We start from the raw sequence: 13,974 nt of genomic DNA on the forward strand, positions 1-13,974 counted from the left end.
TCCTCTGCCGCGGGCTGCGGTGAAGCGGGCACGGCCCCGGCCCTTAAGGCGGCCCGGCCGGGTGGGGCCCAGCCCGGCGCTCGCGGCTGCGGCAAGAACCGGGAATGGTTCGCGAGGCACCGGGGCCGCCGGGGGGCGGTGGCCCCTTTGTCCTGGCTCCATCCGGGCCCGGCGGGAGGCGGCGCCACCGGGCCCGGTAGCTACGGAAGTGGCGGGCGTGGGGGCGGGCGCGCGCGTTGCTAAGGAAGTGCGTCGCGCCCGGGGGGCGGGGCCGTCCCGCCGCTTCCGGTGCCGCGGGAGGAGGCGGCCGCGCGGCTCCATGGTGACGGCGCAGGTGAGTCCGGCCCGGCCCGGCCGTGTGCGGCCCCCGCCAGGCCCCGCCACCCGCGCCTGTGCGCCGGGGCCGCCCCGGGAGCTCCCAGGGGCCGGCGCTCACGCAGGGGCACCCGCCCCAGGGCCGCCCCGGTGCGGCGCGGGGTGACAGCCCGGGGAGTCGCTGCCCGTGAGGCCGCCTCCATTTGCACGCGTGGGCCCAGCCGCGCCTGGGGGGTGTCGGCCGGGAGAACGAGCGGGGGAGGCGGGCTTCGGCCGCAGCCTGTAGCGAGGCCGCGGGCGGGTGGCCCCGTTCGGGCGGGTGGCCCCCCGTCCCCACTCTCCCATCGGGCCGCGTGTCCGGCTGCCTCCGGAACCCTTTCCCCGCTGCGCCCACTGTCGCAGCAGCGAGGGCGGTGGGTGATGCTCGGGTGACCCTGTAACCAGAAATTAAGTCGGGTTCCCGGCTGGAGCGGAGGTCCCGTACTCACGTGCCACCTCCCCGGGCAGGGGACACCCGTGGGGTGCCGTGCTGGAGGTGACCACAGACACTAAGTGACATCAGGGCACATGCTTTGGGGGTGTCCGGTCTGCCAGGCATTCAGCAGGGAGGTGAGAGGAGAACGACAACAACAGGGGCAGTCGGCTTATGAAGGAGGGAAGACACAAGCAATTAAGCCAAGACATTATGAATCCACAAATATTTGAAAGATTTAAATTGAAAGAAAGCAATGGAATTTTTTGAGTGGTACCCGGCAATCTGCAGAGAGATGCGAGGGAAGAGTTTGGGTAGTGTACCAAGAAAATCTTTCTGACATTATTAATCTTAAGGCAGGAAGCGGAGAAGCCTCGGGGCAGGTGGGATAAGGGATAGGTAGGCGGTGGGATGTGGTGTTTCTTGGGCATGGCTGGCTGAGCCGTCAGGTCCCAACTCCTGAAAGTTTCTGACGAGCAGCGGTTACCTTAGCTTACCTTCAGATTGTGGCATTGCTTATTTTTTCAGGCGCAACCTTGTGTTGACTGAAATAAACAGCAATGCTTCCATTTCCACCCACCCTCCCCTCTTGGTCATCTGGAGCACATCTTCAAATGCATTCATCTTAGCCTTGACCTTGACTCTTAGGGACCAGGCCCGGGTCACTTTAGGCTAAGCTAATTCCATGAACAAAGTCCACCTGCCCATAGCAGAAGAGCAGACAGTACGGCGGCCTTCCCCGCTCTGCTGGCTGTCCTGGGCAGCCGCTCTGGGCAGCTCAAACATTGCCGTGGAGTTTCTGGGGAATACAAACACTGCCCACTAATTGGTTTTATTTTCAGTTTCACACTTGGGTAAATCTGAGAAGAAACATCATTTGTTATGCTTCCAGTAAACTTCACAGCAGTAGCTAAAATAATTGGAGATGATTCGTGATAGGTTGTTACAAAAATAGCCCAAATCAGGGGTGAAGTAAGTTATTTGTGACTATAAAAAGAGACTTGCAAGTGAAATAGGGAAAGGTGTCAAAAGGTTTTCAAGCTCATGTTGATGAGATACACCCAGAGGAACAGCAAATATGCAACATAATTTTTGTTCAGTGTATACCTCTGCCAAAGCTGTTGCAGAGCAGACATGCTGGGTATTTCACTGCTAACTTCCTGGTGACCATATGGATGCCTATGTGTACTCTTGTGAAAAAAATAGTCTATGTGAAGACTAACTTAATTCTGATCATTTAAAGTTAGTCACAGTTGCTTTCAAAAATGACACTTCTTATCAAAGTATTTTGGATATCAATTATATAAAATGAATCAAGGCTCTCTTTTTCAGAATTTATGTCTAATTTGAGTATTTGTCAATGTGAACATTCACCATAATAAATGAAGCTGCAGTTGTGATGTGAAATAAGTGTGCTGACAAATGAAGCAGCAGTTGTTTTGTGAACTTGTCAAAAAAATTCAGTGGTTAACTTGAACTATAGGAACATGTCTGGTAGATATGGACAGAGGAGCGTGTATTGTATATGCAGCTATTCATGATGAGTAGAGGGAGAGTTGCTTTTTGGGATTCTGCAATACTTTTCCCCATTCACATATTCTTTCTCTGTTAGTACTCTAGAAGAGGTGTTCCTTGTGGGTCAGACAGTAAGGTCATCTTTATTCGGCATTGTTAATTAAGAGGGAAAATTTTTATTCAGTTGCGATCCAAAATTCCTGTAGTAGTTTGAATTCACTGTGCAGGTTGTGAAGTGCTTCTTCTGGATGATTGTCTAGTTTGGTCAATTCAACCCACATTCCTCATCTTCCTCTTGGCAGCTACCATGCACTTTCACAAGAATTGTGAGGAGCAAGGATTCTCCCCTCACAACCAAAGGAATTCTGAAGGCCATATTGAGGTTTCCATGCAGTTCTTAAACATGTTTATTTGTTACTCTTGTGTTATTCTTTGTAGTGCAGATTGACAGTCTGGATATTGGGCTAGAAATATGGTGCCTTCCTCAGTCCTCTAGCTCTGTTCCTGAAGTTCTCTGTCACCTTGTTTGAGAAGCTCTCCTGAGACATGCAATTACTGAGTGAAAAACAATCAAGACAAGATGCATGGGTTGCTGTCGATCCAGCTGGTAGTGGAACAGTGAGAATGTCCTGAGAAGGCCAGACTTGAACATGTGCCACCGCTACCTGGGGTTCCCAGTGTGTAGTAGTTTTACATTTATTTCCAGTTGGCAGAAGGATCTCGGAGCTCTTCCTGAAAGGTAATTTTGGAAAAAAAGCATATTAGAAATCACATGGCATTGCACAAGCTGTGCTGCTCAGATCTTCCATGTAAGGCTGTCGCTTTAGCAGTAACAGAGTCTTTTTGTTCCGTTGTAAATGGCAGCTCATTGTACTAATGACTGCGGGATGCAACAGCCTGTTTCTTCCTCTCTACCCAGTCTTGAAGGATTCGGATCTGTGAACTGGGTTTATGCAACGTGAGTTAAGACTGATGCTGAATCTTGTAAACCTAATTCAGCTGGAACGCCAGCGCAGGAGCTATTTCAGTGGGTTACTGTGCTTGGGCAGATCTGGCTTTTGTGGGAAATCCCAGTAAAAGTATATTGCCAAAAGAAAAAATAATAGCATAGATCTGCGTGAACTGTTGTGCTTGAAATAGCTAAAGCAAGTACAGTTGTCTTCACTTTCCCGAGAAAAATGGATGCGTAGTTCCAGCTGAGGAAGACACTCAAGCTGGTTTGCAGGATCGTTTTGCGGAGGGCAGTCACATTATAGGAAGAGGAGTGTGGGCTCGAAGGACTCATTGCTTTTATGAAATTTTTATAAGTGATATGAAAGGAGCTTAAACTCACCTTCAAAAGCCTGAGAAGGGCAAATCCTGGCAGGTGTCCACTTCACACCCTGATGTCCCCTGGTTGCTTAAGCATTAGATGAAGCATAATGCAGATTACTCCAGCCTTATAGCTCTCCCTTCTGCTCCCTGCTGAATGCAAGTCGGAATGCTGCTCTCTGTGTGAAGCGTATTGATGATACTTGTGCAAAAAATACAAACTCAAGATCAACATTGACCAGGAAGTTTGGAAGTGGAACAGAAAGATGAGGAGTTCTGGGGCTGCCCGGTACACAACAGTGGCTGTCCAGCATTGGCGGGGAGTGGCTGTGCTTTGCCTGGACCCCCCTGGGCAAGCGCAGGGCCAAAAGTGACTGTCAGTGTTGGAGTGTGACAGGCCTGAATTTACGAGGCTGCAGCAGTGCCCTTGGCAGGGGACAACACAGGCATCCTGTGGCTGCATGCACCCTCACCTCGCTGCAGTTAGGTGGTGGAAATACTCCTCTTCGTGGCCCACTGATTTCAGACCCCACCTCACTGGGGTAATTCACTCCCCTTGCTGGTTTGTTTTACCATATTTGCAGGCATTGGAAGACTGTGCTGCATTTGGCTGCTTTAATGATTCCCTTTGTAGTGAGCTAGATTGCAAGACGGGCTGAAAATGTTTTTGTAACACTTATTTTCACTTGATTCTTGACCAAAAGGAAAGGTAACGTCAGTTTTCCCAAGTGTTGAAATGCAGGTTATCCAGGGGATATGATGCCTGAAAATGGACAAACTATTTTATGATTTTGTCATGAATCCTTGCAGCTGCTGCACCGCAATTTAGACCTGTTTTTCTGCAAGCAGGCTTCTAGAAAGTGACTTCAAAAGTGTAAGGCACAAGAGGAGAGAAGCGTTTGGGCAGTATTCCAGGGATCTACTGTCATTTAAGAAAACCCAGGCATAAGTTTTAAACCTTCTGTGGCAGAATGGTCCTAATGACACAGCACATCGCATGAGAGGGGATTGTAATATAAATGTCTCAAAAATATGAGGTTTTGTCAATACCTAGGAGGCGTAAGAAGAGGCAACTCTGAAAATACTTTATTTATAACTCTCTCTTGAATTTTGGTAGGTAGGTGCAGCACTTAAAGCACCTGACTGATTCCTTTTCAAGTCTGAGAGCAAGTCTGTACTAGATTTTCAAAGTATGAGATATAAACCAGAAAGCCTGACTACAAAGATGATCAATGGAAAAGTATCATATTATTTTTAGAAATAGTTTAAAAGGCATGATGATTCTTCTAAGGGTCAAGAAGAGGATCTCTACCAACTGTGAAGGTGTGATTTGATTAAGATTTTTTGCAGCAGAGCTTGTAGAAATGATACCATTTGAGGGACAGGCTTTGGTAAAATAATCCTGTCTCAGTTCAGGCTTTTATGAAGTGTTCATGTTGTACATTACTTATATTCTTCAAAATCCCTCGTAGCTTAATGAGTACAAAATGCTGCTTGAATAGATGAGTTGAATCTTTGGCTTTGTGGAAAATTGTCACCGGCTGAAAACTGCCTTCACATTTTCCTCCTCTGTTTCCTTTTCAGGTTTCTAGCACGGGATCATCCGTCGATCATATCACGCCAGCCACAGACCTGCTGTCATGTCTAAATTAAAGAGCTCCGAGTCTGTTAGGGTGGTGGTACGATGCCGGCCAATGAATAGCAAAGAGAAGACAGCTTCATATGAAAAGGTTGTTAACGTGGATGTCAAGTTAGGGCAGGTCTCAGTGAAGAATCCGCGGGGAACATCTCATGAACTGCCTAAAACTTTCACCTTTGATGCTGTGTATGACTGGAATTCCAAACAGGTTGAACTCTATGATGAGACCTTCAGACCTCTTGTGGACTCTGTTCTGCAAGGGTTTAATGGGACAATCTTTGCCTATGGGCAGACTGGGACAGGGAAAACGTATACGATGGAAGGGGTGCGTGGTGATCCTGAAAAAAGAGGGGTCATCCCCAATTCTTTCGATCACATCTTCACTCACATCTCTCGATCTCAAAATCAGCAATACCTTGTTAGAGCATCTTATTTGGAAATATACCAAGAAGAAATCAGAGACTTGTTATCAAAGGATCAATCCAAGCGGCTGGAGTTAAAGGAGAGACCAGATACAGGTGTCTATGTTAAGGATTTGTCCTCCTTTGTTACGAAAAGCGTCAAAGAGATAGAGCATGTCATGAATGTGGGAAACCAAAATCGCTCCGTTGGTGCCACTAACATGAACGAACACAGCTCACGATCTCATGCCATTTTTGTGATCACTATCGAATGCAGCGAGTTGGGACTTGATGGCGAGAATCACATCCGTGTTGGGAAACTCAACCTGGTAGACCTCGCAGGCAGCGAGCGGCAAGCTAAGACTGGAGCACAGGGGGAAAGGTTAAAGGAAGCTACTAAAATCAATCTCTCTCTTTCAGCTTTGGGCAACGTTATATCTGCCCTAGTAGATGGCAAAAGCACACACATTCCGTACCGGGACTCAAAGCTGACTAGGTTACTTCAAGACTCGTTAGGTGGCAATGCCAAAACTGTGATGGTGGCCAATATAGGCCCTGCCTCGTACAATGTAGAGGAGACTCTGACAACGCTGAGGTATGCCAATCGTGCCAAAAACATCAAGAACAAGCCACGAGTGAATGAGGATCCTAAGGATGCTCTGCTACGAGAATTCCAGGAAGAGATTGCTCGACTCAAGGCACAGTTGGAAAAACGGTCTATTGGAAAAAGAAAGAGGAGGGAAAGGAGAAGAGATGGTGGGGAAGAGGAGGAGGACACTGAAGAGGGCGAGGATGAAGGAGATGACAAAGATGACTATTGGAGGGAGCAACAAGAAAAGCTGGAGATTGAGAAGAAAGCTATAGTTGAGGATCACAGCTTGGTAGCAGAAGAAAAGATGAGACTGCTGAAAGAGAAAGAGAAGAAAATGGAGGACCTGAGACGAGAGAAAGAAGCAACAGAAATGTTGAGTGCTAAAATCAAGGTAGAATTTTTCCTTGTTGTGCTTTTTGAAAGCGGTTTAGGCTGTGGGGAGAATAGAGGGTTTCCCTATTTGGAAAGACATTTCACAAGAAGTTTCCAGGATAGTGATTTGTGTTTAGATTGAAAGATTTTAAAATAAACTGTTTTAAGACAGAAGATGACATTTCCACCATTAATTACATATTTCAATATTCATGAGTTGTTTCATTGTTCTTATGTGCTCATCTTGTAGGATCTTAAGCAATCTGCACAATAAAGTGTGATGACGCATCTTTTCACAAGCTGTAGCACAAAAAATGCTTCATTCTGTCACAGATCATTAACAAGTACTTTACAGGGGAGCCCGTGTCTTGGTTCTCCAGCTTTGCCACACATTGCAGCAGTGTGTAATTCTGAGCAAGTTACGATTTCATTAATCCCACAGTTTTATAGGAATTTTAAGAAATAGTAATTCTTGTAGCAGCTGACTTGAAAGAGAATTCCCTGAAGAAGTGGTATCCGTATGAGCGAAAGCTGCATTCCGTAGTCACTGAAATAAACTTCTGACCCTGGTTTTTCCTTTCAGGCAATGGAAAGCAAGCTTCTGGTGGGAGGGAAAAACATTGTGGATCACACAAACGAACAGCAGAAAATCCTGGAACAGAAACGACAGGAAATTGCAGAACAGGTACAAGGAAGAACATTTATTGTTTTGTATAAAAAGCCTTGCTGCAGAACTTTTATAAAACATTGTGTCAGGAGAAACTTAGAAAATTTTCCCAGGGTTAACCCTAAAATTGGTTTAATGGCAATAATTTATCTCAAAAGATGGGGGAAGGGTTTGTGTCCTATTTACATTGTATAAAATATGTAAAGAAGGTTTATAATAATTTTCTTTTAGCTATTCACTTAAAGATTTATGTCATATCTTGACTGGAACTGTCTGTGGGTAAAGAAATAATTGGGAGACCTCAGAGAGTGACAGTTCAGTCATTAGCTTGAGGGAAGGATGTTTACTACGTGCTAAAAGTTAATTTTCTGTTACACATTTTCTGTTGGTGATTCTTAAGTGCAATGATGAATTGATAAAAAGAAAAAAAATTACTAAACTTGAAATTTGATTCTTTAATTGAAGCTTGAGCACTTATTCACACTATCTGCTTTTAGTAGCAAAATAAGAACAAAGAAGAGTTAATGCTTCTCGTATTTCTAAGGCAAGAGATAGGAAGAACATGAAGCTAAAGCAAAAGCCCTGGAACCCAGGGAAGTAAAAACGTCCTGAGCATTGGTTTCATTTATGTCAGCCTGGAGGTTGCAATGTAATTGCGGTCTTTAATTGTATGTCACGTCCTTCAGAAACGTCGGGAGCGAGAAATCCAGCAACAGATGGAAAGTCGGGATGAGGAAACACTAGAGCTGAAGGAGACCTATAGTTCTCTTCAGCAAGAGGTGGACATAAAGACCAAAAAGCTCAAAAAGGTAAAAAGAAAAATATTCGATGTCTAGTGAGTTAGGAATAAAATCAACTTTTGTGTGAAAGTGAAAGGAACATTGGCAGGTTATGACTTTGGCACTTATTGTGTGTTCCAGTTGTTTTCCAAGCTGCAAGCTGTGAAGGCAGAGATCCATGATCTCCAAGAAGAGCACATCAAGGAGCGCCAGGAACTGGAACAGACCCAAAATGAACTTACCAGGGAACTCAAGCTAAAGTAAATCCCATCGCTTCATTGCCTGCTGTTAGCTGTAACAGAGGCAGTTTCTTTGGGAGGGGAGCGGAGGGACTGCATTGTTCACGCTTGTGGAACAAAATTTAAACATGAGAAAACTAAAACATTCCTCCTTTTCCAGGGCTGGATTAAGTCATTGGGAGAGGAGCAGTGGAGGAAGTCATCTACTAATTATGTTTCTTGTGTATTTCTCATTTTTGTGGTTGCACGTAGGCACCTGATTATTGAAAATTTTATTCCCTTGGAAGAAAAAAATAAGATCATGAACAGATCATTCTTTGATGAAGAGGAAGACCAGTGGAAACTGCATCCCATAACCCGTCTGGAGTGAGTGTATTTCTAATCTTTTCTTGAGATAGAATTACAGGTCACAGAAAACCCTCTAGCTGTCAAGAACAAGGAACATCAAAAGAGGGATTGAATTGGGGATTTAAACTGGCCCTGTAGTTCGTAGCTTCTTACTGCACAATAAAATAAAAAAAAATATTCCTCTTAGTAGGTTGAATAAAATAGGAATGTACAATTAGGAGAATTCTTGGAAGACTGGGATTTTTCTTCTAGATGAGCCCAATAGTTATATGTGGAATATATGTAATAGCGCATTCACTACTAAAATAGCAGTAAATTCCTATCATATTTCTTTCTGCTTTAGACTGGAAAGCTCTGAAGAATAATTACTATTATGAGAGCTGTGGCTAGATCCTGCCTCTCTACACAGAAAGTTCTCTACAGCAGGTTTAGAAAGTTGGGTGCAGCTGAGTGTAACTGCAGACTGTATAGTAAAAGCATATAGAAATGCTCCCCTTTGTGCAGGGAGCAGATGATGCAAGATAACTCTGTTATCTGCTTGTCTCTGGCTGTGAGAGCTGTTCCTGCAAATGCAGCCTAGGTAGTTTTTGCTCTCTTGAAACATATTTCTGTGTGGAATTTGCAGATGTTTTAGCTCATAAACTCAAAGAGGAGTTATTGTTTCTGTTGTATAATAGACTGGATATTTTTCTCTAGGAACCAGCAGATGATGAAAAGACCGGTATCTGCTGTAGGATACAAAAGGCCACTGAGCCAACATGCCAGGAAGTCCATGATGATTCGTCCAGAGGCTCGGTACAGGGTAAGCCCCGATGTGGTTACAACCTTCCTGTGTTTACCCTCCTGATCAGGGGAATGTGAATTTCAGAGGATTTGGAGGAGTTCTTCTATGGGATGTAAATTTTTACAGTGTCCTGCATACATTTATAAAGTACTAAAGAATAAGCTTCTGGAGGGAAAGGAAATAATTTGTGTGAAAACATGCAGATTTGCATTCTGCTTTTATTTGTTTCAGGCAGAGAACATTGTACTACTGGAACTTGACATGCCCAGCCGAACAACGAGAGACTATGAAGGTCCAGCCATTGCTCCCAAAGTTCAGGCGGCTCTAGAAGCAGCTCTGCAGGATGAAGATGAGATACAGGTGGATGCTTCAACCTTTGAGAGCACTTCAAATAAAAAATCAAAACCCAGGTGAGTTGGACCTTTAGTAAGCAGACTAGCAGATGGTGGTACAGTTGCTGTTTGTCAGCGCTTCGCATCAGTGAAGTTAACGTGAGCTTGGCTGTAAAGGAGAGAGAGAAAGGAATATAGGGAAGAAGAGAAAGCTGAGACTGATTATAGAGAATAAATCCAGTAAAAAAAAATAATTAGCTTTTTGGAAGATTAATTTTGACAAGTAACAGGTGACATTGTTGGGGTTTTTTGTTTATTTTTTCATTTTTACTTCTTCAGGCCTAAAACTGGAAGGAAATCAGGGGGATCCTCTTCAGCAGGCACCCATAGTTCTCAGCTCTACCCACAGTCCCGAGGGCTGGTTCCAAAGTAAAACCAGCAGTTCCTCTCCAGGGCGCCAACAGCCTTTGCCTTCTGAGAGCAGAGACAAGTAAAAACCTGCAGAGAGAACTCCCAGCCAGACTCCAGCCCCTTTCCTCTGGAGGTGGCCTCTTTGCTGTTTAACTGACTTGTGCCAGTCCAGGTGCACTGAGCCACAGGAAGATACGTACTTGCAATTCAGCATTTGGCCTCTGTGGGAACAGATTTTAGTTAGGAAATCAGAAATGCATGAGGTACATTAAAGTGTATTAGAAGCAATGGGAAGCATGGGGATCACCTCACAGCATCACCGTCTCTCCTTCTGCACTAGCCCTTTTGCTGCACTGGGCTTTTTTCTGTTGGGCCATAAGAAGACAGAGTTGAAATTCATCTCAACAGAACCACCGCTCCAGAGCTCCATAGTGAGAACGAAATGAGGCTAAAAAGCAGAGGATCTGTTCAAACTTGACTAGGTGCATAGTTTTTCCTCTTCCTGCTTGAAAGACTGGCATCATCATTTGGGGTTAAGAAGTTGGTCTGAACAGGCAGGAAGGATGGCAGCGGTCAGCATGCGCACAGCAGATAGCTGTGCCTCCCTGTAGAGCTGTAGGACAAAAGAGGGGTCTTGGAAGCAACTTTGTGCTCTCTAAAAAGAAAGGAAGCAGTAGAAACTGAAGTCCTTTCCTTGTTTACAGGCATAATTAAGAGCTCCTCTAAACCGACCTCCTACAGACCTCACCCCTACCAGCAGGAACCACCTTGTCAAAGAATACCTCTGCATACCAGTGCCAGCTCCACAGCTTTCCTCCTCTCTTTTGCCTCCATCTTTACCCCTGGCATTTGAAACCAGTGTCCGTACAAAGTCTTGAAACTCTGGGGTGGCGTATGGCCATTTTCTCACGTCTCCCCACTGTTCACGAGAAATGTAGCATTGGCTCAAAGCTGTCCTCCTAGCAGGCTGACGGGGCTGACTCTGCTCTCCCCTGTAAGCTGGGTAGAGGGCAGAGCACCGGAATGTGGAGCTGCCTTTGAGTGCACTCTTGTAAGTATGGTCCCTCCCCTTGGTGTCTAAGGAGGTTCAAGTTCGGCACCTCTTGTGCCTCACCCGTGGAGTTCCACATTCCACGTCAGCAGCTTTCTCTTCGCACCTCCCAGCCCATGCAGAGCCCACTGGGTGTGAAAGCACATGTAACAGAGCCTGGGTAATGGAATCTGGTATTCATTCCAGGGCTTTTACTTTGAAAACAAGGGAGGAAGAACTGCTCTTGACAGTCTCTTTGCAAAGCTGCCCTATGACTAAAGCAGGCTCCTGTAGCACTGCAGGCTGGTGTGGCAGGGTAGAGGGAGGTGGAGCTGTCACCTGAGGACAGAGTGAGGTGTCCCTGTCTAATGTCTCACAGCTCATCTGTAAGTTTTAGTTCACTGTATATTGAGCCTTGGAATGTTACTTTTTCTGGTTGCTGTTGGCTGTCATCCTGTGAACGTTTTTCCATTTCCTCTCCCTCACTGATGACTTCCTCCAAACTGACATGTGTGAGTGTATGAGGACTTGCCTGGTTTTAGAAATGCTCTTGGACTCTGCCTTGTGTGCTCGTTAAGTATCTGCTGAGTGACTTCATCCAGGCTGGAGAACTCCATTCTGTCTGACCCCCATGAGCAGAAGGAACCAAATGCTCAGCGCAGCTCACCTCTGCATCTTGCAGGCATGATGCCTCGGTGAGCCAGCTGCCCAAGCGGGCCCGGTTAAACACTAACTCAGCTGCTTTGATTCATGGAGTGCTTTTCTGGACCATAAGATTAATATATATATACATATATGTGCATATATATATATATATATTTATATTAGTTCTGGTGGAGGAAAGAGGAGTTTGCTTATAATTGAGAGAGTGGGCATCTGACAGATTTCTTTCAACCTGATTATGGAAACCTGGCATAATCTTCCTTTTTATAAAGCACTGTTGTACAGAGAGCCTTTTAATTGGCTCTTGTTGCATAATATAATGTCACCTTCTCTTCCCTTTCCTCCCTCTTTCTCTCCAGCACATAATCTTCGGTACTCGGACATTTTAAAAGATGATTGTATGGTGTAAGTGCTCAAGAGAATTGAAATGAAACAAGGCGGGGGGTGGGGTGTCCTAAAACCTGAAATAGCAACAAAATATATAACCATGTATATGTACATACCTATGTACACATGTTTTATGTGAATAATGCATACACAGAAACTCTGTGTCTGCACATGCGCACACTCTTCTTCAGTCACTACTGTTCTGTAGGGAATTCTATATTAAACTCATATGCTGGAAACCCCCTTGTAGCAGGACTGGTACAGTGGAACTCACAGTGCAAACCCAAACTGTTCTCGTTTTAGTGTTGATAAGCTAGCTGGTTAATATGTCAGAAAGGCTTTGCTTTTAATTCTGTAGAAATTCATTAGCAAGGTGAAAAAATACAGTAGGGTGGAAAAAGAATAAAACTGCTTATTTAGTCAGTGTAAATTGGAGCTGTGGTTGGAGATTGGGTTAGTGTATTCACAGGCAATCTCAGATTGTTACAGAAGCTTTTAGATTCTCGTTGTGATGGACTTACCCTCAACCAGATACTCGGTGGCACTGACATTAAGATAAAATACATTGTCTTAAGCTGTACAAAACGTGCTGAGCTCTGGGTTGAAGTTTTTAAGGAACATTCCTGCCGAGTTTGCCCCTCTGTGGGTGTTATCTGAACCATCTGGGCTTCCTGCAGGTTAACGGCCAAAGACAGGAAATCCAGCCAACTCCTGGAAGAGGCCCTCGGACAGTGTGCGCCGTCACAGTTTCTTCATAGGAATGTTTAACATCCTTCTCGTCTTTGCTCTGATCTGTATAATGGGATCTTTTTTTAAAAAGTGACATGGAGCAGAAGTCAGGCCTCAACTCTGGGAGCAAGCACCACATGACACTGAAGTGTAGGAATTAAAGCACTTTCTTAAAATCCTTAACATAGGTCTAGCGCCTTTTTAAAAATACTTGCATGCTGCTTGAATCTTTTAAAATATATACCTCTGTCATAGTATCTCGGGCTACACTGATGCATTATACAGATCAGATCAGACTTGTGTTTAGTATTTTTTTTTAGGTGTACTAAGTCTGCCTTCACTGAACACGGAGTACTTGCCAAGTTTTGGTGAGACACCCATAAACCTGGATCTGTCCCCTCTTCTGTTTGTAATGGTTAATGTGCACCAGGCTTTAACACAGTTCAGTGTGACTCCTGTGGGTCCACTTCTGCAGTGTTAAATCACAAATTGGAAGAGATAACCTGCAAAAGCCATAATTAGATGCAGAGATGGAACTGAAATGAGAACACTTGTCTCCGCTGCATTTCACCCTGTAGTGGGGGGTTTAACTCTCTGTGGTCCAGGTGCTTACTACCTTCTTCAGTCCCCTTCCTTTTTGAAGAGACGTGCCCAAGGCTTTCCCTGCGGGCACAGCTGTCCATATGAGAACTCTCAGCTCCTTGGAGATACACCCATCTCCACCTTCTCCTAGGTGATCTGTAGACAAAGAACCTGTCAATAGTTCTGTCCATAGTTTTACAGCTTATATTTATTTGTATCATCTCTTTTGTCTAGGAATGTAAAGTGATCTTAAAATACAACGTGTAATAAAGTCAATAAGATTTATTGCAACTATCAAAACGTGCCTGGTTTTCATTTGTAATTTGTAAGTGATGGCAGCGTTCAGTGCCTTCTTCATTTACAAAGCCTTATGTTGTTTTAATTTAGAAAAAAAGAAAATCTACCC

General features: G+C 44.8%; 1 protein-coding gene across 5 annotated transcripts; it reads left to right on the forward strand.

The window, feature by feature from the left end:
• The first annotated feature begins 69 nt into the window (after positions 1 to 69).
• Positions 70 to 13,868, forward strand: KIF3B (kinesin family member 3B). Of its 5 annotated transcripts, none has more exons than XM_080404384.1 (10): positions 258 to 334; positions 2,741 to 3,041; positions 5,198 to 6,636; positions 7,201 to 7,302; positions 7,971 to 8,093; positions 8,205 to 8,323; positions 8,555 to 8,668; positions 9,347 to 9,452; positions 9,666 to 9,844; positions 10,106 to 13,868. In XM_080404384.1, the coding sequence occupies exons 3-10, from the start codon at positions 5,254 to 5,256 to the stop codon at positions 10,197 to 10,199; spliced, it is 2,220 nt and encodes a 739-aa protein (XP_080260510.1). In that variant the 5' UTR covers positions 258 to 334; positions 2,741 to 3,041; positions 5,198 to 5,253; the 3' UTR covers positions 10,200 to 13,868. The 5 variants fall into 5 exon arrangements, with proteins under 5 accessions (XP_080260512.1, XP_080260510.1, XP_080260514.1 ...); XM_080404388.1 differs by having other exon boundaries at positions 10,882 to 13,868; XM_080404385.1 differs by having other exon boundaries at positions 268 to 334; positions 2,746 to 3,041.
• The last annotated feature ends 106 nt before the right edge of the window (positions 13,869 to 13,974 follow it).

The sequence above is a fragment of the Falco punctatus genome, assembly GCF_963210335.1.
Source record: "Falco punctatus genome assembly, chromosome: 10".
Classification (NCBI taxonomy): domain Eukaryota; kingdom Metazoa; phylum Chordata; class Aves; order Falconiformes; family Falconidae; genus Falco; species Falco punctatus.

Bases quoted from the DNA above. Each gene is read 5' to 3' on its own strand.
- KIF3B (XM_080404386.1), top strand. From the start codon at position 5,254: ATGTCTAAATTAAAGAGCTCCGAGTCTGTTAGGGTGGTGGTACGATGC. The intron at 7,303-7,970 runs GTACAAGGAAGA...CACGTCCTTCAG, and splicing joins GACAGGAAATTGCAGAACAG to AAACGTCGGGAGCGAGAAAT. The intron at 9,453-9,665 runs GTAAGCCCCGAT...TATTTGTTTCAG, and splicing joins GTCCAGAGGCTCGGTACAGG to GCAGAGAACATTGTACTACT.